This window comes from Prorops nasuta, unplaced genomic scaffold (assembly GCF_024137725.1).
Source record: "Prorops nasuta isolate Cenicafe-Biocafe unplaced genomic scaffold, Cenicafe_Pnas_1.2 PNAS00021, whole genome shotgun sequence".
In the NCBI taxonomy this organism is placed as follows: Eukaryota; Metazoa; Arthropoda; class Insecta; order Hymenoptera; family Bethylidae; genus Prorops; species Prorops nasuta.
This window is the reverse complement of record NW_027116818.1, coordinates 2,373,444-2,397,939: the sequence shown is the minus strand read 5'-3', so window position 1 is coordinate 2,397,939 and position 24,496 is coordinate 2,373,444. Positions and strand designations below refer to the sequence as shown.

The 24,496-nt window shown below is 35.4% G+C and overlaps 7 protein-coding genes across 9 annotated transcripts; 5 read left to right on the top strand and 2 right to left on the bottom strand.

Moving 5' to 3' along the window:
- The first annotated feature begins 2 nt into the window (after positions 1-2).
- On the top strand, positions 3-1,063 carry LOC136781136 (uncharacterized). Its single transcript, XM_066739874.1, has 4 exons — positions 3-137; positions 210-329; positions 435-573; positions 715-1,063. Exons 2-4 carry the CDS (start codon positions 231-233, stop codon positions 978-980), a joined length of 504 nt encoding a protein of 167 aa, XP_066595971.1. The 5' UTR covers positions 3-137; positions 210-230; the 3' UTR covers positions 981-1,063.
- A 646-nt stretch (positions 1,064-1,709) lies between these two features.
- LOC136780952 (uncharacterized) lies at positions 1,710-4,237 on the top strand. The gene is made up of 6 exons (XM_066739572.1): positions 1,710-1,920; positions 2,003-2,470; positions 2,560-2,700; positions 2,747-3,035; positions 3,327-3,544; positions 3,884-4,237. The coding sequence occupies exons 1-6, from the start codon at positions 1,738-1,740 to the stop codon at positions 4,151-4,153; spliced, it is 1,569 nt and encodes a 522-aa protein (XP_066595669.1). The 5' UTR covers positions 1,710-1,737; the 3' UTR covers positions 4,154-4,237.
- Positions 4,238-5,010: 773 nt separating this feature from the next.
- LOC136780951 (uncharacterized) lies at positions 5,011-12,008 on the top strand. Its single transcript, XM_066739571.1, has 20 exons — positions 5,011-5,213; positions 5,458-5,583; positions 5,674-5,839; positions 6,386-6,762; positions 6,861-7,026; positions 7,116-7,303; positions 7,383-7,485; positions 7,968-8,270; positions 8,483-8,653; positions 8,942-8,966; positions 9,010-9,211; positions 9,402-9,408; positions 9,475-9,800; positions 9,885-10,010; positions 10,077-10,236; positions 10,361-10,737; positions 10,838-11,009; positions 11,107-11,288; positions 11,363-11,507; positions 11,608-12,008. Exons 1-20 carry the CDS (start codon positions 5,034-5,036, stop codon positions 11,904-11,906), a joined length of 3,801 nt encoding a protein of 1,266 aa, XP_066595668.1. The 5' UTR covers positions 5,011-5,033; the 3' UTR covers positions 11,907-12,008.
- Positions 12,009-13,813: 1,805 nt separating this feature from the next.
- Positions 13,814-17,409, top strand: LOC136781128 (esterase FE4-like). The gene is made up of 8 exons (XM_066739865.1): positions 13,814-14,185; positions 14,646-14,774; positions 14,951-15,116; positions 15,212-15,588; positions 16,129-16,300; positions 16,421-16,614; positions 16,685-16,829; positions 16,909-17,409. The coding sequence occupies exons 1-8, from the start codon at positions 14,000-14,002 to the stop codon at positions 17,196-17,198; spliced, it is 1,659 nt and encodes a 552-aa protein (XP_066595962.1). The 5' UTR covers positions 13,814-13,999; the 3' UTR covers positions 17,199-17,409.
- Positions 17,076-20,467, bottom strand: LOC136781131 (retinol dehydrogenase 14). Of its 2 annotated transcripts, XM_066739869.1 has the most exons (6): positions 19,269-19,410; positions 18,740-19,013; positions 18,415-18,654; positions 17,758-18,140; positions 17,544-17,688; positions 17,076-17,213 (listed from the first exon to the last, which is right to left on the bottom strand). In XM_066739869.1, exons 2-5 carry the CDS (start codon positions 19,008-19,010, stop codon positions 17,584-17,586), a joined length of 999 nt encoding a protein of 332 aa, XP_066595966.1. In that variant the 5' UTR covers positions 19,011-19,013; positions 19,269-19,410; the 3' UTR covers positions 17,076-17,213; positions 17,544-17,583. The 2 variants fall into 2 exon arrangements, with proteins under 2 accessions (XP_066595966.1, XP_066595965.1); XM_066739868.1 differs by lacking the exons at positions 17,076-17,213; positions 19,269-19,410 and adding an exon at positions 20,408-20,467 and having other exon boundaries at positions 17,549-17,688.
- A 694-nt stretch (positions 20,468-21,161) lies between these two features.
- On the bottom strand, positions 21,162-22,646 carry LOC136781132 (sperm flagellar protein 1-like). 2 transcript variants are annotated; one of them, XM_066739870.1, is made up of 3 exons: positions 22,311-22,646; positions 21,756-22,187; positions 21,162-21,665 (listed from the first exon to the last, which is right to left on the bottom strand). In XM_066739870.1, exons 1-3 carry the CDS (start codon positions 22,426-22,428, stop codon positions 21,406-21,408), a joined length of 810 nt encoding a protein of 269 aa, XP_066595967.1. In that variant the 5' UTR covers positions 22,429-22,646; the 3' UTR covers positions 21,162-21,405. The 2 variants fall into 2 exon arrangements, with proteins under 2 accessions (XP_066595967.1, XP_066595968.1); XM_066739871.1 differs by having other exon boundaries at positions 21,591-21,692.
- A 44-nt stretch (positions 22,647-22,690) lies between these two features.
- On the top strand, positions 22,691-24,057 carry Prosalpha2 (proteasome alpha2 subunit). The gene is made up of 3 exons (XM_066739872.1): positions 22,691-22,828; positions 23,226-23,558; positions 23,641-24,057. Exons 1-3 carry the CDS (start codon positions 22,788-22,790, stop codon positions 23,969-23,971), a joined length of 705 nt encoding a protein of 234 aa, XP_066595969.1. The 5' UTR covers positions 22,691-22,787; the 3' UTR covers positions 23,972-24,057.
- Positions 24,058-24,496: the final 439 nt, after the last annotated feature.

The following is a 24,496-nucleotide window of genomic DNA, read 5'->3' as shown; positions in this document are numbered from 1 at the left end:
ATTTACAAACTATCAATAATACAGAAGTTATTAGTAATTGGCATGAAATGACAAGCGAAATCTCGTTGGAAAAATTTCGATCGACTCTCGATTTTTCGATCATCTTCGGCAATATTAAAACCTCTAAATTAATCTAGGTAATAAATTAAAAAATTATAATTCTCTTCTGTCCTATCAAAAAATCTATAAATTATTATACACGTATTCAGAAAACGCGTGTATCACCCATCATGAATACAACTGTTTCAACTGAAAAACATAGGAAAAGCAAGAGTACCAAAAATACGAAAGTCAAAGTTGAAGGGATCAATAAGAAAAACTCGAACAAAGTATGTATACATATATGTACAATTGCATATAAAAATTCAGATTTTAATTAGGTTTGCAGTTATATTAATTCGAATCTACTTGACAAATAATTATTTGCTGCTCAGGCAAAACCAGAATTCCCCATTCGTGAAGCAGAAGCAATTAGCGGATCATTAAATAAACCTGAGGGGACCAATGAAACTTCGCCAAACTCATTAAACACTCGAAATACTTCTCCAGTAAAGGTGGAAAAAATCAATACAGGTAAAACCTTGCAAATACGATAATATAAATATATATACATATGCTATACGATAAATCAAGCAAAAATAAATTTGTGGAATTAAAAAGGTACTGTAAAATATCAATGACGTAAATTAACATCTTTTTTCTTAATTATTGCAGAGCAACGCAGCAGTAAATTGGTGAACAGTAACGAGCAATCGAGGAACGATGAAAATCTGAAGAAAAAAGAATTTCTGTTCGACAGCTATGCTCGTATAACTGCTTTGAAAAATGAAAAAAGAAGCTTGAAAAAATTAGGAGATTTTGCCAATAAACCGAAGCTGAATTTACTGGATCCTCAAGCTTACAACGAACACTATACAAATTTAAGGTCGACCGTACCAATTCGAAAACCCGTGTCGTTATTAAAAAGTAATAAAAAGTAGAAAATGCTATAAACCATCGACGAGCCTAAAAATATAAGACACGCATGCGTACTAAAGAAACATATTTGTAACAATAAAGTAATAAAAACAAATTAGATAACAAAACGTGATTGTCTGTTAGTTTTTTAATCGAAAACAAAAGAGCGTCGTTCGTAGAAAGAAACATTTGGTGCATTTGGCTTTAAACATTTCGGCAAACTTTTCGTACTTCCAAATTAATTTAAAAAAATTATAATCCTTCAAAATTCAAAATTTAAACAAATTGTAACTTCTTTCTCTACCAAATCTACTGAACATTTTAAAAAAATAATAAGAAATAAAAATGGAAAAATCATAAAATTTATAAGAAAAAAAAATTACATAACCTTTTTATAAAAATTGCTGAATGGCTCCTAGAATTAAAACAATGAAGAAAAAGTTAAGGAGAACATTAGAGAAAGTATTATGTACGGGAAAAAGTGGTAAAGGAGGGAGCACCGGTGGTTCGACGTCAAATATTGTCGGTAAAACAAGTAGTACTAAAATTACTAAAGAAAAATGCGATGCATTGCTCAAGAAGAGACAGGGTAAATCGGGAAAAAGCGATGGACCATGTAGGAAAGGACCGAGTAAACCAAGAAAATTAGGAAAATGCGATAAGCCGGATAAATACGATGCACCTGGGAGATCTGTAAAATTTGGCAGAGCCGGGAAGGTGAAGAAGTGTGGCCCTAAAGGAAAGCCAAAACGGTAAGTGAAGAGAGAGAGAGAGAGAGAGATGCAGTGCTTTTCTGCTCTACCTAAATGTAAAATAAAAAAAAAATTATCAACACTGCATCTTACGCACAGACAAGCAGCGAATTTGAAAGGATGGCTGAAAACTCCTCAGGACTGGGCCCGCTTTAATTCTTGGGCCTCCGTGAATGCAAGGCCACGTGTAGTCAAGGAACCTCCCCCTATCGTTAGTCAAATAGAAAATTCATTGACGAACTAAGCAAAACAAACAAATTAATTTTTCCCCTCTTCTTCAATTTTTAATACAGTGTCGCGAGTCAAGGTCACTGTTGAAGTTGCAGAAGAGCATAGACCGTCTATCGCGTCCGAAGAGGAATTTTTGCCAAGCTTTGGTATGTCGAGTACCGCAAATCTCGAAGCACGCGCTGAAGGCAAAGGCGAGCACTCGGATCTTGTGCCTTTCCTTGCCAAACGTGAGGCTCACCGACGAAGGTCGTAGCCCACAATGGAAGGTCAGCAGGGCAGCCATGTCTTATTGCCCGAGCGACAGAATCACGGAACTTAGCCAACCGAAGCTGCGACTGGAATATGCCGAGCCGTGCATCCAGTGGAGAAAATTATCTAGAAGAGCTTTGTTACGGTACTCTGCTTCCGCGAGAGAACGACAATTAGCACGGGCGAAGAATTTCGCGGACTCTCCAGGGGTTCTCAGCCAGCAGGAGAGACGAGCCCTTTACACTCCTTATGGAACAAAAAAATCAGCGCTCTGTTATGAGGTCTCAATTTTTTTATTTTTTTTTTAAGTTGTAATAATATTAAGCTTCTTTTATTCGAAACGTGACAAAGCATGGGCGTGATATAACAGCTTTGTGTTAATCTTTGCTACCGTGAAACAATTTCAAAATTTTGCAGAGGTCTCTCGAAATTCGAAAAGGTTCCTTGCTATAATTTAATATGTGCTATATTTACAAAGTCTTCAAGAATTTTAACTGGTGAACCCTGTATAGTATACAGTGTATGTCTACAACTGTGTATTATTTTCTTTATTAAAGATTACTCCGTGGATGAGTCTACTGGCTCTGCCAAAATACAGCGCACTGAAGGATAAAAGGAGTGAGACTGCCATGAAATGGAAGAAGCAAATTGTTGAAGAGAGTCCGATTAGGTCTAAGCAGGCCTTCAGGGAGTATAAGATGAGGTACTGTTTGTCCAGTCTTGGTACCGGTGCTTCGGGTGACGCTTCGGAATCTCGAAAGAAACGACAGAATGCTTGGAGATACGCTCCTCCAGTCTGCCACCCGTTGTCAAATGTCATTAAAAGATCTGTACTTAACTACAAAGGTAAATATGCACGCATACACATGGAGAAAAATATTTATATAAATCTCTTTGTGAATATTCATAATAACATATTTTACTTAGTCTTAATGAATATTCTTGAAATAAAATCCAATTTTTATCGACGAGTTAAATTTAATTGAGATAATCAAATATTTGTGAAAACTCAGCGTAAAATCATGAATATTCAAAGCAACGTTTCATTGAATCGAATAATTTTATTTTTTCGCGTGATATGATACGGCATAATGCGAAAGGCAGAATAATAATATACGTTTAATGCACGTGTGACAGCTTCCGAGAGAACGATCTGTTTGGCAATGCCTAAGGAACGCAAAGACATAGGTTGTCGGAAGAATCCTTTCTCGGTGAGAAAGGGAGCATTGAACGTCACATCTACCACCCGAGTTAACCAATTGGCAACGGCTCCACCACGTAAATGTCGTCCATCGGTTCCTAAGAAGCCGCCGCTGAAGAAGGATAAATATGGAAGGGTCCTTTACCAAAAAGCAGTACGTTATTTATTCGGTTATGCTGAATGTACAGCTGATGATATTTGCGCATTTTATTCAATTCATTCTTAAGGTACATTTGTAGAATGTTATGATATATAAAGAAAATGTTCAAAAATTGTGCTAAGGTCTCTAGGCAATTTTAACTGGAACTGTGTCACGTAGAACAAATGAATTTTCAGACAATTAATTTAATACTCATTATAGTTTACTATCAAAGAAAAATATTTTTTTTGTTATTAGCACTTTTTAAATAGAGTCTAGATATACACAATTAGTTTTACTTAATGATATTCCGAGATACGTACGCATCTTAAGACTTCATGTTGCACATTACAGCCCTTTGGGAAAAAATTGCCAAAAGTACCACGCTACAAAGAGAGGGAATGCACTCCGAAAGAACTGGAGGAAATGAAAAAGAAAAGAGAGATGCTACGGCGATCTGCTTGCAGAAGCATGAAAGAGTCAACGGTTGATCCTTTGTTCGATCTTTCACGTGCGGAAAAACAAAAGAAAGAGAGAGATAGATGTAAAAGGATCCTGGCTGCGCGACGTGAAAAGAAACTCAAGGGGAAGAAGGAAACTCGAGAAGCTGAAGTCGACGAATAATTAAAAATATTTCATTACGATTAATTCTTTCCACTGCTAAGACCCAGTTGCTCGATTACTAAAGGCTCGTCCACTTAAATCTAGTCCGACGGCTCCTAAGAGGGTACCATGAATATAGGACAGATATGGAAGGTTTGTTCAGGAAAAAATGATAGATTATTCGAATGTTGCTGATGCTTTTTGTTTATTTTCATTTAATTAGAGCTACGTATGCAGAGTTTTGGAAAAATTTTGCACAAATCAGCAACATAAAAGAAGAGGAATTGCGATGAGAAAGAATTTGAGCAGCTAAAAAAGAAAAGAAAGAAGAAATTACTTTTGCACAAAAGCGTTAATATACGAGTCGACAATTATCCATTCTTCGGTCTAGAAAATTCAGGGAAAGAAAAGAAAGTGGGAGCAAGAAACACAAAGAGAGACAAAAGAATCATACCTTGATGACGTAAGCAGAAGCCGAGGCAGAAGAAAAAAAAGCAAAACAAAAAACTGAAGACGTTAGATAACTAAAAATATTTAATCGCGATTCATCATTTTAATTGCTAAAATATGCAAAACTACTTTTCTAATTCTGGCCATATTCAAACAAATTGTCTCATAATTGTAACTATATAGTACAATTAAACACTCGATCATTTTTATTCAATATTAGTACGTAGATTATTGTTATCACTCGACTATAAAATAACTATAAAATCCTGAATCTCTATTACGGGAACCATTTGATAGTTTACCGATCCATCATATTATTAATCTGTAAAAATGGTATAGCATTGACCTTGGATACACGTGTGTGGTTTACTTGCTGTCTCGAAAAATTGCCTATAAATTACATAAGAACGCCTGGGAACTTTAGTTGCGTACACCGATTAATAGTTTCAGCATGAAGTTGTTGTTAGGATTTATTTGCAGCCTGAGCATTGTGCTGGCTGTTGATCCTTTGGCTAAACCACCCATTGGTCCAGTCTCAGGATCAACCATGAAGTCTCTCAAAGGCAAAACCATTTTTGCCTTTCGTGGTGTGAAATACGGCGAAGCACCAACTGGACACAGACGTTTCCAAGTATAAAAACCTCTTCTTTACGATTAAATCCCGAGAAGCTGAAATCTTAACCTTTGATTTTCCAAAAATAGCCTTATTACCTAAGGAAACGTCGTCACCATTTAATTTGTAAGAAATAAGAAATTTTACGAGTGACAGACGTGACTAACACATAAAAACTGCAAATTTAACCGCGAACTTATAATGAGAAAAAGCCACAAAGAGTCGATTGTTAAGATTCATGGAGGACAATATTTTCGTATAGGCTGCGAGTCCTGTTAGCGATTGGCAGGAAACCTTGGACGGGAGTCGAGAAGCCCCGAGCTGCCTTCGAATAACGAATAGGCCAAACAGCGAGGATTGCTTGACCTTGAATGTCTACACAACCAAGGTCAGTCGTTAAAATTATTGTAGAGATTGTGATTTTTGGCGGAGAAGGTTTCAAAATTAAATTTAACGCGTTTGGTTAATAATGTTGCAGTTGCCAAGTGATGCTGAGAATCCAGACGTAAAGAGACCTGTGGTGGTTGCCTTCCCTGCTGGTAATACGCACAGTTTTTCAGCCGAATCGCACTACATGGGTCCTTATTACTTAATGGACCAGGATATTGTTTTGGTCACTGTCAACTATCGACTGGCAACCTTGGGTAAGCTGATCCCTGCCTTGATCCCTTTAAACGTGTTCTCCAGCTTATTATATATACTTGTTTGATAATCTCGTGCCAGAGTAATTATTTTATGTAAAGAGAATAATTTTAAAAGAAATTCTTACAGTATTTCTTACGTACTCCTTATGGTGAACAAGTTATTAAAAAAAATTAAAAATTCATTGGTGAACCATTTCATAACCTTGTTCTGTTGACCAAGTATCACTCGAGCTATTCAAAGACTAATAGGAGGTTGTAGGAAGTAGGCAAGTTTTAATTATTAATAACTTTGTCATCAGGGACTATATACATAAGAAGAAAATGCTGTGTAAGAATTTTATATTTAACATTATTTGCTTTATGTGAATTAATAGGTTTGACACGAGTTAACCGGACACCTTCTACTCAATCGCTTTCGATTGAAACACGTGTCAACGTTGACAGTCGCGTATGAAAGTCTAATTAATCACGCCAAGTAGTCATATTTTATTTTTAAACATCAAAACGAGACTTTCCTGTATTTATAAACTATATTTTATCTCGCAGGTTTCTTAGCAACTGGCGATGACGCTGCACCTGGAAATGCAGGTTTGAAGGACCAAGTGATGGCCTTGAAATGGGTCAGGAGGAATATTGCTGCGTTTGGCGGTGACCCTGATTCAGTTACCATCAGTGGACATCAGTCTGGAGCTGAACATGTCATCCTGCATATGTTATCACCAATGTCGAAGGGTCTTTTCCACCGTGCCATCGCCATGAGTGGATCTCCAACCACCCCCAGAAACTTACCCACTCATCAGAGGAATTTAGCCTTCCAACAGGGTCAACATCTCAACTGCAATACTAGAGACTCTCACGCCCTCGTCAAATGCCTCAACAAAGTATCTTCGGAAGCCCTTAGGACCTCGATTTTGCAATCTATTGTAAGATTCGTTTCGTTATTATTTTATTTATTATATACATAGATACAAGAATAATATAATGAAGAGAATATAAATAATAAATCTTAATTATTTCTTAGCCCTGGAACAAGAGGAGAGTGTGGTTCCCAGTAGTGGAGCCTGAAATTCCAGGAGAGGACAGTTTCTTGACTGATCAGCCAGCGAATCTGATTAGGCAGGGAAAAATTAATGCGGTTCCTTTGATCGTTGGTGTCAATGGAAGAGAGTACCTGAAATTAGTGAAGAGTACATACTCGTCTCTTTTCGTTATTCTTTCTTTAGAAAATAACATTCAGTCATTTATAAAGAACTTCTGCATTGATCTTCTGTCCCAGATATTCAATATTCTGGAGAACGAGCAAATCATTTGCCTGAATTTAACAATGAGTGGAATAAGATAGCACCGACTATTTTCGAATACGAAGAGGCTACAAACAGAACTGCAGAGATCAGTCAGGAATTAAGGAAATATTATTTCGGTGACCAACCAATTAGTTCTTCTAATTATGACAAATTACTTGATGTAAGTTGCTTGTACTGTTATAATATATATATATATATTATTTTTATATGGATCAAAAATTAATATAATATTTCTATAGATTTTCGAAGACAGCTTAACCATTTTCCCTGTTTACCGTCTGGTAAATTTAATGTCAATGCACTCCAGTCAGCCTGTTTATCTTTATCATTTTACTTACAAAGGTAAGTCCTCACATATATAATTTTATCAAGGTCACAGAAAAACTGAATAAAATGCTGTGGAGAGGTACATCAATCCCTAATGATTACCTTAGGGCTTGCCTGTAGAAGATTCCTTTCAATATTCTCTTTTTTTTTAATTTTCATTTATCTTTTTTGGTTTATCTCTACAAAAATATTCAACTATTGATTTCTGATAAGAAATTAATATTTTATCACCTTTTTTAATATATACGTTTATTTTAATGAATTCTTTTGAGATTCAATGTATCCATCTTTTATATTCAAGAATATTTTAGCAACCCTAAATCACCACTAGAAATCTAATTCTATGCTTAATATAGTAAAATTCTTCTATATGAAGATTCGATGAATTTCTTGCCTAATTTAGCCCTTATCTAACCTTTACCTGGCCCGAAAAAAATCAGGTCAGTTCAAATTATATAAAATTCCATTTATCAATTATAATTTATTTCTCTGTCCAGGTTTCAGTGAAAGGGATGATCTTCAGTTCTTGTTCCGCATAGATTACCGTAATCCAACATTCCCTACTGATCCCAATGATTTAGATATGGTAGACACCTTGACAACCATATACTCAAATTTTGCCAAATATGCCAGACCACTGCCTACTAATGGAAAATTCAGTCACGTATACTGGGAGGCTTACTCTTGGAAAGACGATAATTATTTGACGATTGATCACAATTTAAAAATATCCAGTGGATTTTTCAGTGAACGAATGGAGAAATGGGAGACTCTGTTTCCCTTATCACCACTCTACAGCTAACGACTATAACAATTTACCAGCTTTTTATAGTGATTTTCTTACGCATTAAAAGCTAAATAAAAAATACATTATTTATTATACAAATTGATTTTTGATTTTTTTAATTTCCCCCGTGCCACAGTATTACAATCTTATCTATTTTAATGAAATTCATGTTTGATTAAAATTGTGTAAAATTCAATTTTTCAAATAATTTATTTCTGTATACAGATTTTAGTAAAGGGAACGATCTTGGGTACTTGTTCCAGATAGATTATCTTAATGTAGTATTTCCCAGAGATGCTAGTGATTTAGATGTTAAACACAATGATATATATACAGTTGAGCTTTGCAGATGGAAATTTCAAGCAAGTAAAATGGGCTGCTTAATTTTCAAGAGGGGTAAAATATTTTTTCACAACAGATAGCTATCTGAGATTGTCCAGTGGATTCTTATTGAACGAAAGGAGAAACTGGAAACTATTTTAAAATTTAATAGCTTATTATAGCGATTTCCTAAGCACGAAAAGTGAAATAAAAGAATACCTTGTTTATTGTATAAATTGTTTGACAAATTTTTAATATCTTCTCTGTGCTAATACTATAATCTTATCTGCTTTATTGGAATATGTGTGTTTGTTTAAAATCGTGTAAATTTCCATTTCCTAATTAATTTATTTCTACATCCAGGTTTCAGTAACGAAGACGATCTTGAGTAATAGTTCCCGGTAGGTTACCTCAATCCAACATTCTTACAGATGCCAGCAATTTAGATATTACAGAAACATGTGCATTCACACATTTGAATTGTGCAGATGGAAAATTCAAGCAATCAAATTGAACAGCTTAGTCTTTGTAAAGCAACAATTATATTTGACAATAGATAGCAATTTAAAAATATCTAATGGGTTCTCTAATATACGAATGACGGAACAAGAAAATCTATTTAAAAATTCATTAGTTTATTATAACTATTTACAAATGCACAAAAAAATAAAACAAAGAAAATACTATTTGTTATAAATACAAATTATTTTACAATTCTCTAACATTTTTCTTGAGCCAATAAAACACTCACAAATTTTATTAAAACTTCTGATTATTAAAATAAATAAACGATATAATTTATAACATAAAATCGAATCGTGAGGATTTGAGTGAACAGCATGTGTGATATATACTTATCGCTAGTTCGGAGCATGCTTTCGATCGAGTTGTATAAGTCGCGAGTGATACGGGGAATCCACGATTACATTCTGGCGCGCGTGAAACTTCCTCCTACAGGCGCTATATAAATGGTGCAGCCGCGAGTGAAAACTTTAGTAAGCGTTTGGAGCTTCGTCCGAGGAAAATGGAGAAATTCATCCTTCCTCTGCTGCTAATCCTCGCCGTGAGCTTGGATCACCTGGTGAAGGCCGATGACCTTTTAGCGAGACCACCGGTTGGAAAAATTCGAGGATCCATCATCAAGTCCAGACTGGGAAAGGACATCTTTTCCTTTCGTGGAGTCAGATATGGACAACCTCCGATTGGTCAACTGAGATTCGCCGTAAGTTTCAAGCAAAAAATTCTGAATGACGTAGTAGTAGCCAAAATAATGATTACACGTTGTTCTCCAAAAATGCTGTGAAAGGCACCACGTCTGGTGAGAGATTGGAAGAAAGAATTCAATGCTACCGTGGAGGGTCCCTCTTGTCCCAAAGTAGGAGGAGAAATACAATCCGAAGATTGTCTTCGTTTAAATGTCTACACGACAAAGGTATACGATGATGAAGAAGTTATTGAAAAAGAATTAAATTCTAATGACAAACAACTATATATACAGATGCCTAAGAATGGAGAAGTAGTGAAGAGACCAGTTGTGGTATTTTTCCATCCTGGTGGATTCTATGGATTTTCCGCTCAAAGCTACGTATTCGGTCCTCAGTATTTACTGGATAAGGATGTAGTCTTAGTCACGGTTAATTATCGTATTGGAATGTTGGGTCAGTATTTTTATTATACAATGACAATTTTTTGTTTAAACGTACAGGAATTCCTCGAGTACCACATACACATGTACTGTAAAGAGAGAAGATTTATTATTATTCTTTTTTATCAAATTTAAAGGCTTCATCAGCACCGGTGACGCTCTGGCTCCAGGAAACTTAGGGTTGAAGGACCAAGTTGTGGCCTTGAAATGGATCCAAAGGAACATTGCAGCCTTTGGTGGTGATCCTAACTCGGTTACTCTCACTGGAGACAGTGCTGGTTCTTGGAGTTTGACCCTGCACATGCTGTCCCCTATGTCCAAGGGCCTTTTCCACCGAGCCATCGCGATGAGTGGTTCTCCAACAACGCCGAGACTACTTCCAACCAGCCAAAGACATCTCCTTGTCAAACAAGCAGAACTCTTGGATTGTCCGACCAAAACTAATCGTCAAATGATCGATTGTCTCAGGACTAAGCCCTCCGAAGACTTTCCCAACACTGAAAAATCTTTCCGGGTAAGTTAGAGAGATTGCTTGGTGAGCATTTAAAGGAGGAAAATAATGTGGATGAGAGGAAACGAAGGATAATTTTTTAATTATTTTCTTTGAATCGAAGGAATTTTATGGTGATCCCATTTTGGTCTGGTCTCCTGTAGTCGAACCTAATTTGAGAGGCGTTGATAGATTCATCCTGGAGCAACCAGTTGATCGTTTGAAAAAAGGAAAAATTCACCCTTACCCCTTCATGATTGGCATAACGAAGGATGAATTTTCCAGTATTGGTAACAGTAAGTGTGAAGAATTATTTCTGTTTTATTGGATTGTTAATTTTTTTTATACTCTATTACCCTGTATAATTGTCATGACTTTATTTTTATTACATAGTGGTGGCTGAAAGTTCTGACGTGATTGTTCCACAATATAATGCTAATTGGACAACCATCGCTCCGATATCCTTCCAGTACGAAAGGAACACTCCTAAGTCTCTTCAGGTCAGCAATGAGCTGCGCAGATTCTATTTTGGAGGAGACACCATAACTCGTGAAAATGCTAGAAATGTTGGAGAGGTACAAAGATGAAGAGACGATACTGATTAAAATTGATAATTTTTCATTTATTATACTATATTTTGTATATACAGCTATATGCAGACAGTCACGTGATATTCCCAGTGCATCGTTTGGGGAAATTGATGGGTTTGTACTCCAAGGCACCAGTGTATTTCTATAAATTCACTTACCAAGGACGATACAGTTTTGCATTTGCGAATGACAAGCAGCCAAATGGTAAGATACGAAAGATTTATTATCGTGCAACCAAGGAAAACTATGAAAGACCTAAACTTTTATCAGTCAGTGTTAATCACTCAATTCTATCTTTTTTCAGGTGTGTTCCATCAAGATGATTTGCAATACGTCTTTCGCATCGCTTATCATTTTCCTCCCATCACTGTCAATGACCCAGAAAGTGCGATGATCGACCGTCTAACTGCAATTTGGAATAGCTTCGTCTATACCAATGAGCCAATTCCAAAGGACGATCCTCTCTTCAGAGGAGTAACGTGGGAGCCCTACAGAGCATCATCAGAGAATTATCTGGACATCAATTTAAATTGTAGCATGAAAAATGGCATCTATCCTAAAAGAATGCAATTGTGGGAAAGATTGTTTCCCATCGAATACTAATCAAATGTATTTACTTTTCATTAATTCTTGAATGTCCAATAGAAGTAATAATTATTAGGAAGTACATCACATCTGTATTTAATAAATGTAATTATATGATTAGTTTATGAGTTTTTAATTTGAGGACCCTACAGAGCGTCATCAGAGAACTATCCAAACGTCAATTTAAATTGTAGCATGAAAAATGGCATATATTCTGAAAGACTGTAATTATAGGAAAAATTGTTTCCCATCGACTACCAATAAACTATATTTACTTTTCATAAATTCTCCAATGTTCGATAGAAGTAATAATCATTAGGAAATACATAACATCTGTATTCAATAAACGTAATTATACGATTACTTTATGAGTTTGATAATAGTAAAATTATTACACTTTAAGGAAAACCGAAGAGATTAATTTTTATCGCCAGTCGAACGTATCGTGAGATATTGTATTATAATGAGGAAAATCCGTGGATAAATAGCAAATCTATAACAGGGGTTTGAGGAAAATTATATAGATTTAACTTATAAACAAATTTCTTAATAATCTTTTTACTCTTATTCTTTTAATCGAGGCCACTGTGTTTATCAATCTTACAAGATGTAAATTAACAAGGAAAACATCTTTTATCAAATTATAAATATAATAAAAATTATTAAATGTAGAAAGAATTATTTCCTCGATAAATAATTTTTATTTGACCAGTTTTATACATGGTGATAAAATGTTCCCAGCGATGGGCAAATATTTGCATAAATTCTGACTTTATTATTTTTGATAACAGCGTAAAAACATGCTTGACTCGTTGGAAATAAATTTAGCAAAGCACTATAGATACTGATAATTCTAATAGTTAAATTTTGCTAGTCGTTATAATTATCAAAATAAAAACTTGGAAATTTTCGAGATACGAATCAGCAATATTTGTATGTTGACTTAAGACTATCATTAATGAAGAGTTCCGGAGACAGTACGGAGCCTATACATTACACGTGATTCACAAGGAAAGAAAAGCAACAATAACATATACTGATAGATAAGAAAGTCAATTAGAGTGACTAAAAGCAAGCTAAATGAACGAATGTTCTTTATCAATTGATAAATAAGAGCATGAAAGATAGCAGAATTAGCATGTACCGAGTATCAATCATACGAGAGTTTAGATAAGTATTGGAACATGGTTAGATAAGGAGGGGGGTGATTTTTGGAATTGAATTATTCTTAAGAAAAGTGTGATTGTGTTCCCACAATTGTCACTTGCTCGGTTGTCTGGTGTATAATAGCGTTCATTAACATGTACTAAGTATTTTAATTATGCTAAAGTATACAGATAAGTGTGCTTACACGGGGAGATAAGAATTGAAAGCGGAATGATTTTTGGATTTGAATTCTTGTTAAAAAAAATGTGATTGTCATCCACAATTATTGCCACTTGCTTCATTTCTAACATTATAGCGTTTATTAGACTATTAAACATGAACACTACAATACTACAGATAAGTGTTGAAAAACGAGGAGATAATAATCGAAAAGGGGATAATTTTTGAAATTAATAATAATCATCAAGAAAAATACATCAGCATCTCTACAATTGCCACGATTGCGTTACTCCAACAATACATTATATCTATCATCACGTAGAAACTATTAATTACACTAAACACTAATAACTGTCGAGAGATGAAGAGATAAAAAATTGAAAGGGGGATGATTTTAGAATTGACTAGTTATTAAGAAAAGTGTGATTGCGTTCCCACAATTGGCACTGGCTGGGTTTCCTGGCATTATAGCGTTCTACCTATATGCACAATAGCAACACTATCACATGCACATACAGCTTATCTCCGCGCGTGTACGTAAGAGTTGTATTGTATACTAAGTTAGCAATCATCATGAGAGAGCAGGCAGGCAAGTAGGCAGGCACAGGCAGCGTTAACCGGTTATATGACAGTTGACTGCGACTCGCGAGCAGTGTGGTAGCACTCCTCTCCAGTGGGACACAGTACAGCAGTGCGTTGTAACATCTGATTAGTGAACGGATCAGGTTTCGTCAACGAGACTCACATGACTCACCAATTACCGCAACGTTAAATCCTGCTGCGACATGAAAACCTGTGCAATTCTCTTGCTCGTCCTAGGCTCGGTTTTTGCCGAGGAAGAAAAACCCGAGTTATATGCACCGATCGGCAAAATTCGTGGATCCGTGATAAAATCTCGATTGGGCAGAGACATCTACGCCTTTCGGGGTGTTAGGTACGCCGAACCCCCTACCGGTGTCCAACGTTTCCAAGTGAGTACATAAACTTTTTTTTTGTATGTTTTGATATTTTATTGTTATTATTATTCCTTGAACCACGGAAGACAGGAATGAGTATAAAGAGGTGAGGAAAGACGAGACTGGGCCGGGTTTGTTTACGTAATTTGTTTATTTGAGAAAGATCCAGTGGAAGCGAATCGTTATGCAAATCGACATAGGTGAATCGAGCGAGAGAGTTAATTGCAATATCGTGCGCGCGAGTATCGAAGGAGGAACGCCGCCACCGCGGGAACGGAAGTTGGCATGAATCATCGCTCAGGAGTCAACGTACAATGGGCTCTATACACTCAATTCGCGTCGTAACGCATCGTCCATGAATGAAACTGACCCTGAGCAATAAGATTTAATATATAGTATTCTGTGTACTGTAAATATATATATATATATATTATAGGGTCTATATAAAAAATAAATTAATTGATCGTCCACACAGGCACCGATTCCCGCAAATGACTGGGGAGAGGAGGCTTTCGATGCTTCGGAGGAGGGACCCTCGTGCCCTCAACCTGGTGGCAAGCTTGTTTCGGAGGATTGTCTACGATTGAACGTTTATACGACCAAGGTACGAGTCTCTTTCGTAAATGTTCCAAAACAGTTTAGTTGGAGTAAAAATCTCTGATGATTAATGACTCGTGTGCATAAATGACCGATGACCTTTGACACACCTTGCATAAATACAGATAAATATATGTCAGCCTTAATCGATTGATCGAATTCTCTCAATGGTTTGTTTTTCAGCTGCCACATAAAGATGATAAAGGAAACGTGACGAGGCCTGTATTGGTGTTCTTCCATCCGGGAGGTTTTTACGTGTATTCCGGTCAGAGCTCTTTATTCGGACCACAGTATTTACTGGACAAAGACATAGTGCTGGTAACAGTGAATTATCGTCTCGCTACATTAGGTACGTGTCTATGTAAATAAAATCTGCGATCCATTCGTTTTCTGCAATGGACTCTCGTCGTTTAGCTATATATAATTATTTTATTAAACCGGAAGGATTCATAAGCACCGGGGACTCTTTGGCACCTGGAAATTTGGGGCTGAAGGATCAAGTGATAGCGCTAAGATGGATCCAGAGGAATATCGGAGCCTTTGGTGGGGATGCAGATTCCGTGACGATTTCCGGTTACAGCGTTGGTGGTCTCAGCGTAATGCTACATTTGCTGTCGCCCATGTCCAGAGGATTGTTTCACAGAGCTATAAGCTCCAGTGGTTCGACTCTTCTAACAGAACCATTCCCAACCGAGCAGAAACATTTGGCTAAAAAACAAGCGGAGCTCCTGGGTTGTCCAACGGATACCACTGGCAATATGATCATTTGCCTCAACACTAAACCTGTGGAGAACTTTACGGATACCGTTTCAAACTTCTTCGTAGGTACCCTTAAGCTTCGTTCACACCCCAACTTTGTTCTCATGATACCTTAATGTTGCGATAGACAATTTTTATGGGAGAAATTGATTAAATATTTCGTAGTGTGAGTGCACTGTGCAAAATTGATTCAACTATATTTTAATTAACTTTGCTTTATGCTTTTTATGACAAATTTCTATACTCCACTGTAGCTGGAAAGATTGATGAATTAATTTTAATTTTTAATAGTGTAGCACATTCTTGTTTATTGATTCTTACTGTTATATTACAGATTTTTTTTTTACTTGATTGATGTAATAGTGCAAAGAGTTAAAATGAGAAAACATATGTTTATGTCTTGTTTCAACTAATTGCACCAGTTCTGTAATACAACAAAAAAACGACAATCTCTGTGACTCGTGTTATTGAAGCAAGAAAGGGTATATATAATTATAGAGTGGAGATCCTTTAGTGTAAATATATTATTATTACTCCTTATGTTTCCTATTCACGTAATTTATTTAACAAATTACAAAAAGCCTTGACCCATGTCTGTGCAGGAATGGCACGGTGACCCTATCGTTCTTTGGAAACCAGTCGTAGAACCGGAAGTCAACGGGGTGGAGCGATTTTTACCTGCTCAGCCAGTTGATCTAATAAAGGATGGAAAGATCGCTCAAGTGCCACTGATCGCTGGTGTGACCAAGGACGAATTTGGAGGAGTTGTCACTAGTTCGTTTGCCACAAATTTTTAATAATTTTCTTCTTTAAAAAGAACTTCATAAATATTATATAGCATATTTAAACAATTCTTTCATCTCTCTCACTATATACATTTATATACATGTACAGCTTTCGTCGAGCGGGATAGAACTGGAAACGATTCGTGGTTCGAGGATATGAACGATAATTGGACAAGAATCGCACCCATAAGTTTTTTGTACACGCGCGAAGAGCCAAGGTCCGCCTATCTCAGCAAAGAATTGCGTGAATTTTACTTCAAGGAGAAACCAATTGATACGGAGTCATCGAGTGGATTGGCTCACGTAGGTATATATATGCATATCATGCACCTATCAGGAATACCTATAATTTTTCTCCCTTTCTTCCGTCCAGATCTATGCAGACAGCGTGATTATCTTTCCTATGCATCGAATGGCTAAATTAATATCGACCAATAGTCCTCAGCCAGTTTACTTCTACGAATTCACTTATCAAGGTCGTTACAGCTTCAATACTTGGAACAATGGAACTCCATACGGTACATATACATGTATTTAAGAGTGTACACCACTACATTAACAATATACTAATTACATATATCCTCTGATCCCTATTAGGTGTTGTACATCACGATGACTTGCAGTATTTGTACTTTATCAGCGACCGTTTCCCCTTCTTCGAGAAGGATGCTCCTGAGATTCCAATGGTGGAGCTGATCACCTCTATCTGGACGAATTTTGCAACGACTGGCGAGCCTCTGCCAAAGGACGTAAAAGCTGTGGAGGGTGTCACGTGGACTAAATACTCCCCTGACAAGGATAATTATCTCGACCTGAATCTTGAACCGTCAATGAAAACCGGATTGTATCCAGAGAGGATGCAGGAGTGGGAAAAACTTTTTCCCTGATCTCTCACGTCATTGCTGCATAACAATTTATATAGATCCATGAGTTTGCTGCGTGCGTTAGTTATCACAGATTTCTAACGGCTTGTGTTATAGATTAGTATAGCATTTATTATAATATAAAATATAACTGCGATAATAACTGTCGTAAATCCATTGGAGGGAGCGTGTACAGAGATATAGAAGGAAAATGAATTATTTTTTCTAACTTTTACATTTCTATATATTGGAACCTGATATAAAATTTCTCTTGTATAAACAATTGTCAACGCTTACTCTTAACAATCACATCAGAGTTTGCGTACAAGAAACTCTAAAATGAATTGCTCTCTTCTGTTAAATACTGACCTAAGCTGGATCAATGTCCACAGGAAGTGTATTTTAAGATCTAGATTTTAGGATCTGATGATTGGAGTTGAGCGAGCTCCTCGCATATCTCCCAGTATTTTTTGCCTTTAGCAGGATCGGATACAGCTCTTGTGAGACTCGCCACCTTTAAAAGAGACTAAGATTTATTTCAACTGGAAAAAATAAAATAAAGATAGTCTTGTAATTGTCTGACCTGACAATCAGAGAAATATTTCCCATTCATGTTGGCTACTTCATCCGAACAAGCGGCATAAACAGTGGTTTGTGCTCCCTGCTTGGTAGTCTTGAAGAATCCTTTGATGATGAGGGCCAAAGCCCAGGAAAGAGGAATCGGCACGTTTTTCCAGATTCCGGTGTCGACGAAGCCTGGATGGAGACAATTGGCTGTAACTCCGGTACCCTCGAGACGTCTGGCCAGCTCCAGACTGAAGACGATGTTTGCATATTTCGAGACGAAATATAAATAAGCTGGAAAGCCTCGTACTGGATTTGGATTGTTCAAATTCAGCGTTGCGAAGTGGTAGACGAAGGAAGCTACTATCACGATTCGACTGGGCTTCGACCTTTTCAGTAAATCTATTTACACGATAAAGAGTGGTGTTAGTATTCGTGAGGAGTATATATATTGTACTAGTATTGTGTTAAGTATATAGGATGAGTGTTAAGAATTTGCTTATCTTGGTAATTACAAGGGATATCTATTTTTTGCTTAGGACATCTGAGAATGCAAATAGAGATGACCTTGAAAAGGATTCTCTACACAAAATTCACGTCTCTTAGAGTTAATAACACAGAGACATCCCTCTTCCATTATAATATAGAACAAGTAGATATAAGATAATATTCGCACCGATCAAAAGATGTGTCAGCAGGAAAGGTCCATATTGATTGGTACCCATGGTCATTTCCAGTCCATCCTTCGTAACTCTCCTGGTAAAGGTTTCCGCGGTTCCAGCATTGTGGATCAGAACGTCCAATCTAGATTCCTCCTCGTTGATTTGCTTTGCAAAGTCCCGGATGGATTGGAGCGAAGCCAAGTCCAGTTGGCGAACGATGATGTTGGGATTTTTCGTCTCCTTTATCAAAGTATCTGCGTGAAGATGGAACAAAAATTTCACCTTGTACAATAAACACGTATATATATATTTTTAGAAAAATCAGCAAAAAATTCGTACCTTTTATTTTATTGGCCGAATCCACGTTACGACATGCCATGATGACCTTGGCTCCTCTCTGGGCAATGTCTCTGGCAGTTTCAAGGCCAATGCCACTGGTACAGCCAGTAATCAGTACGGTCTTACCGTTCATTTTTTCCTGACTATTGAATTCACCTCGAGTTATCCAAACGTAAAACCTTAGAGCAATCAATAGAAATATTGCCCCACCGATCACTACAGCAGCTGCCAAGTACCAATTAATGGCATATAGTAACTCGCTCAGGAACATTGCCTGTAATTCAAATTTTCTTCTATCTATTTATTTCTCCAATTATATTTTAAACGATAAATCTGTCAAAAATCCTTATTTTTTCAGAAAAGAATGATAAAATTACACAAAAGTGTTTAAAATATTCCAGGAATATTTTACACAATTTTTATGTTATTTTGGAAGGGAGAAAGAATTGTTTGAATTTGACATTCAAATTCGATACGAAATAAAGTGATTGTACGTGATAATTTGGCCTTTAAGTGAGTTTAAATTTACCCAAACATATTGGAATAGAAAAATAATATATTCTCAGCGAGCGATGAATTCGAAGGAGCGAAATATGCCAGTGTTTCTCCCGTAATTGACAGAATGCAACTGAGAGGTGACTAAAAATCCAAGAAGAATAGAATATCCTCAAACGACACATAGATACAATACTAATGTAGAAGATCGAGTCTGTACTATAGCTATGATTGCTCCATTTGAATATATTTGAATGTAAAATGAAGTTGATGTGTGCCGCAATAATGCATCGAAGCGATTAAGGGAATTAATTATTGCTCATCTATTATATATAAATATATATATTACACACATACACTTATACTAATTCTCTCAGTTCAATGAAGATTTTTTTTAAAGAGAGACTAAAATTAAAATTTTTTATTATTAAATTGGAATATTATTGTTATTATCACTAGAGAAGAAACGAATGATGAAACTCTAATGAATCTTAAACTTTCTACTATAATTACATGCATCTTTCGCAAGTGACTAATAGAAAGAGAAATTACAAGAGAAAAATTGAAAAGTAGCAATTTTTGGGTAAAATTAATTTTGCTTTTGTATTCTGTATTAAGGAGTACTGAAGAATTCTTGGTATAGCACGTATTATGCAGCAGAACCGGTTTTATAACGGAGATTTTTAAGAACTCGACGAGGAAGAACAGGGTTGGCCAAGGAAGTTTCCTGTTATAAACCTTTAATATATCGGTAAACAATTCAAACGTTTCGAGTGTATTTTGCAGTAAATACTCTATGAACACGGTAGGCACTTTGATATGTTTAAGTAGAAACACTCGTAGATTTTTTAAAAATTAATTCTACTATTATATCGTTGGTGAATATAAAGAATTTTCACTCGCAATTATTCAATTCCATATTTATTTAATATTAATAATAATAAGGTAATCCAAATGCTTCGACTGCACTTGCAATAAATATTCTTTGAACATTGTAGACACTTTGATATGTTTAAGTAGAAACACTCGTATATTTTTTTAACAATTATTCTACTGTTGTATCCTTGCTGAAGACGAACAATTTTTACTCGCAATTGTTCAATTCTATATTTATTTAATATTAATAATAAAAAAAATAATAAGGTACTCGCAATCTTATAAATAGAGTCTTACTCTCTTGTGTAGCTTTGTACGTTCCTTCCGCGCGGTATCGACGCGTCAGTTCACTTTCTACTGACGAACTCGGACGAACTGATGTACCCTGGTCACCCTGCATAGATTCACATCCCCCCCCCCTACTTATATACATGTATATATAGTCATATCTTCATCTTTTTCTCATTCAAACTTTCCACCTGTCTTACGAAAATTGAGACACGTGACAACTGTCGAAAAGAAACTTGTCGTTTCTTTCTCTGTGATACAATATAATTATAATTTAACTTTTCTAGGTAAAACAAATATTTTACTCTTAAACGAAAAGTTCTGCAGTAAAAATTTGTAATTATTTATCTCGTATAAAATTCGATGAATTCGTTCTATATCATTAGTAGACCTTGATTAGTATTATGATCAATTATATCATGAACCAATATGAAGAAAATATAACGTATAATAAAAGTTGAACAAAAAATTAGTTACAGGGGTTACGAGTCATGTCCGTGGTTTTATAATATTCACTCTTTCAGTTGTATTTGAGTAGTTGGAACATATATTGCGGTAAAATTTATACTATTATTTTGCCATTTACATCCACACAATTCTACTGTCAATCATTGCATTCTAAGAAAGAAATTACGAATCGCAGTGAGTACTTCGGTATAAATCGTTGCGTAATTTTTTCTTTCATGTATTATACGTACAGTTTTGGCAAAAGAAGAACCATGCATACATTTTAAATCCAATAGTGTCTGTGCAACTGAAAAATACTTCTTACCAATTTTATTATTAAACTTGTATAATAATAGGGATTTGTACAAAAGTTACACATACGCATATTTATTATATAAATGAAGGAGGGACGAAGAGGTCATTGTCGAATAAAGATCTCAGCCTAGCAACAAAAATAAGACCTTGAAAATCCGATGCACCGGATGACCATTGTCTCCGTGTGCACGGAGCATAAGACCTTATGCCAAGAAAGCAGCAATTTATTGTTGACAACACAAAGATTATCGAACTTTTTTGTTGTTTATCGTCGGAGACTTGCATGATGCTTCCACAGGCGAGTTTCGATTCATCTTACCAGTTAAATTGGAAATGGTTGAGTCGATATCCTTCATAGTGTTTTCGAGGGATAATAATCTCTGATTCAACGTATTTATAATTTTTTCCTTTTGACGTAGTTGCTCCTTGATTTGCTCCCACAGTTGACGCGATACCGCATCGGTTTCGTCATTCGAGTTGCTTTTACACTCATCGTTTGGATTCGCTTATATAAATGCGATTAATCAGATTACTATTATTATTATTATTATTATTACTTCTCATTGTAAATTTAGAAAAGTTGAGAGATATTTACCTTTTTCCAATGTCTGTGCAGGCTTAAATAAACCGGTAACGCTACCCAGAATCGAGTAGATTACCCAATTAAAATAAGAATTCAAGTACTGTTTGAAATTTTGAAATATTGATTTACGCTTGGTTGACTCTACCGATTCAACGTTTTCTTCCTTCCCCTGCAGCTGATCCGATAGATTGTTGTTCGTTTCGGAAGGTGTTGATCTCTCAACTTTTACTTTTAATTCTTGCAACAAACTCTCGATTGCTGTTTGGTTACCGTTAGCCAACTGACTAATGGTTTCTCTACTCAGCTTCATATTAATTTTCGTAAAAACCTTCCAGTTCAATGTATTCCAATTATCCATTTTCATCTGCAAGCTATTAGCTGGTACATAATTGTGCAGATCAACGTAACGTGGGTAATAAACTTTCAATATTTCAGCTACCAAAACTATAATAAGCAGTAAACCAATAAAATTATAATAGTTTAGTAAAATATAATTATGGTGTATAATCAGAGGTTAGATTCGTGAGATAATATTAGCAGATATATTAGCAACAAAATTGCCATTACCACCGTCTGAAAAGTCTTTAATCAATAGTCTTTTCGTCTTCTGATTAATTGCAGCATCGACCCATGCGTGCAAATTTTCTAAACCATCCCCGTTGTTCTTTTCCATTATGTCGATCATCTTTAAAGTTTCCACGTCTCTTTTCCAATTAATGTGCTCTTGCAGTTATATTCTGCAATTATTATCAATCGTATAAAGTGTGTTAAAATTCTATCAAAATCTAATCGTCAAAATCCATCAAAATTTCATAAAAATCCTTTCTTCATCTTAAAAGGCGTTTACATTTGTGTTGCTGAGTACAGCATTCTTTTATTTTTCATCGAATAATTTTATTATTATGACATTGTTGACAGTTGGCGAGCTTGATTTCGATATAGGTGAAAACTTCAATATCTTGTCTTGCAGTTTAACAGCCTGCTAACCATGAATTTGCGCTGAGTTCAGTACCGTTTGTTCAGTACTGTTGCAAAGTAATTGTCATGGCTTCGGAACGTTATAGTTTTTCTTTAACTACTTTCAGGTATTAATTTTAATTTATTTTTATTACTCACCAAATACCTCAACAATTTTTCCGCTAAATATTCATAGATTTGTATGAGCTACATTTGAAAATAATTTTAGCATAACTTCAGCTAACCTAAAATATGTCATGTATTCTTACCAAAAAACCATAACAATTCGAGTCTTTAAGCTGTATTGCCATTAAATAAATGAACAATCTCAATAAATGTCATGTTTAATCATTTATAATGTTTAGTACCAATTGTATAATTTGTTATAATTTAAAAAAGTTGAGAGTGACTCATCATGTATGATCACAGCTTATACTACTTCTACTATAAAACATTTCAATAAATAGTATACTAATGGAAATAGGATACAAGACAGAAATAAAATATTTTTATCCCTCGTTTCAGTCCTTCTGGAAAGTTGGTACAAATTGAGTATGCATTAGCTGCAGTAGCTGCTGGAGCAGCCAGTGTTGGTATTAAAGCTTCAAATGGAGTGGTTCTTGCAACCGAAAATAAGCACAAGTCAATATTATATGATGAACATAGTGTGAATAAAGTTGAAATGATAACAAATCATATTGGAATGATCTATAGTGGTATGGGACCAGATTACAGATTACTTGTCAAGCAAGCACGTAAAATGGCTCAGCAGTACTTACTCGTTTATAAAGAGCCTATTCCCACTGCCCAATTAGTACAACGAGTTGCAATGCTCATGCAAGAATATACACAGTCAGGGTAAAGTAAAAATTTTATTTATTACAATTCAAAGTTTTTTTGCATATGATTAATAGAATAAATTTTGTTTCAAAATCATCAGAGGAGTAAGACCTTTTGGGGTTTCTCTTCTAATTTGTGGATGGGACAATGGAAAGCCTTACCTTTTCCAATGTGACCCTTCAGGAGCTTACTTTGCTTGGAAAGCTACGGCCATGGGAAAGAATTTTATCAATGGCAAAACATTTTTGGAAAAGAGGTACAGTGAAGACTTGGAATTAGATGATGCTGTACACACTGCTATTCTTACATTAAAAGAAGGCTTTGAAGGACAAATGACTGCTGACAACATTGAAGTCGGTATTTGCGATGCAAATGGTTTTAGAAGGTTGGATCCATCAAATGTTAAGGACTACCTAGCCAACATCCCCTAATTCTAGAACATTTTTATATTATATTTCACTTAATTTCATACAAATTATAAGAAAAGCGTTAGATTCGCATAATAAAAACACTTTTTAATGTATATTGTCTTTCAAACTTATTATAACCATCCTCATTACCCAGAACATTTAACATATGAATTGCAGCAATGTTAATTTCAGTATTAACGCATTCCATTTCATATTTGCAACAAATTGAAAATATTAAATGGAATACATTTTGTATGTGTTGTATTAAAGGTTGTACATTGTATTGGGCAAAACAGCAATAGAGAGCTTATGATTGTTGTAATGATGGAATTTGTCATGGTACTAAACTTTTCTCTATTTTGATATGTGTCACGTCTATATAGATTTCCCATACATATTACATTATGAAGGAAAAATGAAAAGCTAAATAATTAATGAATTCTACAATAGTTAATTTAAGCACGTTATGGGTAAATAATATATTTTTAATTTCAATTGATTGTGATTGGAAAATGTATAAGTAATCGGAACTTTAGTCGAGAGATG

Coding starts and splice junctions, on each gene's coding strand:
- LOC136781136 (XM_066739874.1), top strand. CDS start 231: ATGAATACAACTGTTTCAACTGAAAAACATAGGAAAAGCAAGAGTACC. Junction 330..434: donor ATAAGAAAAACTCGAACAAA/GTATGTATACAT, acceptor TTTGCTGCTCAG/GCAAAACCAGAATTCCCCAT. Junction 574..714: donor GGTGGAAAAAATCAATACAG/GTAAAACCTTGC, acceptor TAATTATTGCAG/AGCAACGCAGCAGTAAATTG.
- LOC136780952 (XM_066739572.1), top strand. CDS start 1,738: ATGCAGTGCTTTTCTGCTCTACCTAAATGTAAAATAAAAAAAAAATTA. Junction 1,921..2,002: donor TCAAGGAACCTCCCCCTATC/GTTAGTCAAATA, acceptor TTTTTAATACAG/TGTCGCGAGTCAAGGTCACT. Junction 3,036..3,326: donor ATCTGTACTTAACTACAAAG/GTAAATATGCAC, acceptor CACGTGTGACAG/CTTCCGAGAGAACGATCTGT.
- LOC136781132 (XM_066739870.1), bottom strand. CDS start 22,428: ATGATCGACATAATGGAAAAGAACAACGGGGATGGTTTAGAAAATTTG. Junction 22,188..22,310: donor TAAAGACTTTTCAGACGGTG/GTAATGGCAATT, acceptor TGCTTATTATAG/TTTTGGTAGCTGAAATATTG. Junction 21,666..21,755: donor TGCACAGACATTGGAAAAAG/GTAAATATCTCT, acceptor CATTTATATAAG/CGAATCCAAACGATGAGTGT.
- Prosalpha2 (XM_066739872.1), top strand. CDS start 22,788: ATGGCTTCGGAACGTTATAGTTTTTCTTTAACTACTTTCAG. Junction 22,829..23,225: donor TTTTCTTTAACTACTTTCAG/GTATTAATTTTA, acceptor CCCTCGTTTCAG/TCCTTCTGGAAAGTTGGTAC. Junction 23,559..23,640: donor CAAGAATATACACAGTCAGG/GTAAAGTAAAAA, acceptor CAAAATCATCAG/AGGAGTAAGACCTTTTGGGG.
- LOC136781131 (XM_066739868.1), bottom strand. CDS start 19,010: ATGTTCCTGAGCGAGTTACTATATGCCATTAATTGGTACTTGGCAGCT. Junction 18,141..18,414: donor GCTGACACATCTTTTGATCG/GTGCGAATATTA, acceptor TCGTGTAAATAG/ATTTACTGAAAAGGTCGAAG. Junction 17,689..17,757: donor AATATTTCTCTGATTGTCAG/GTCAGACAATTA, acceptor TCTCTTTTAAAG/GTGGCGAGTCTCACAAGAGC.
- LOC136780951 (XM_066739571.1), top strand. CDS start 5,034: ATGAAGTTGTTGTTAGGATTTATTTGCAGCCTGAGCATTGTGCTGGCT. Junction 9,801..9,884: donor TTGGTCAACTGAGATTCGCC/GTAAGTTTCAAG, acceptor ATGCTGTGAAAG/GCACCACGTCTGGTGAGAGA. Junction 10,011..10,076: donor TAAATGTCTACACGACAAAG/GTATACGATGAT, acceptor CTATATATACAG/ATGCCTAAGAATGGAGAAGT.
- LOC136781128 (XM_066739865.1), top strand. CDS start 14,000: ATGAAAACCTGTGCAATTCTCTTGCTCGTCCTAGGCTCGGTTTTTGCC. Junction 14,186..14,645: donor CCGGTGTCCAACGTTTCCAA/GTGAGTACATAA, acceptor TCGTCCACACAG/GCACCGATTCCCGCAAATGA. Junction 16,830..16,908: donor GAACAATGGAACTCCATACG/GTACATATACAT, acceptor GATCCCTATTAG/GTGTTGTACATCACGATGAC.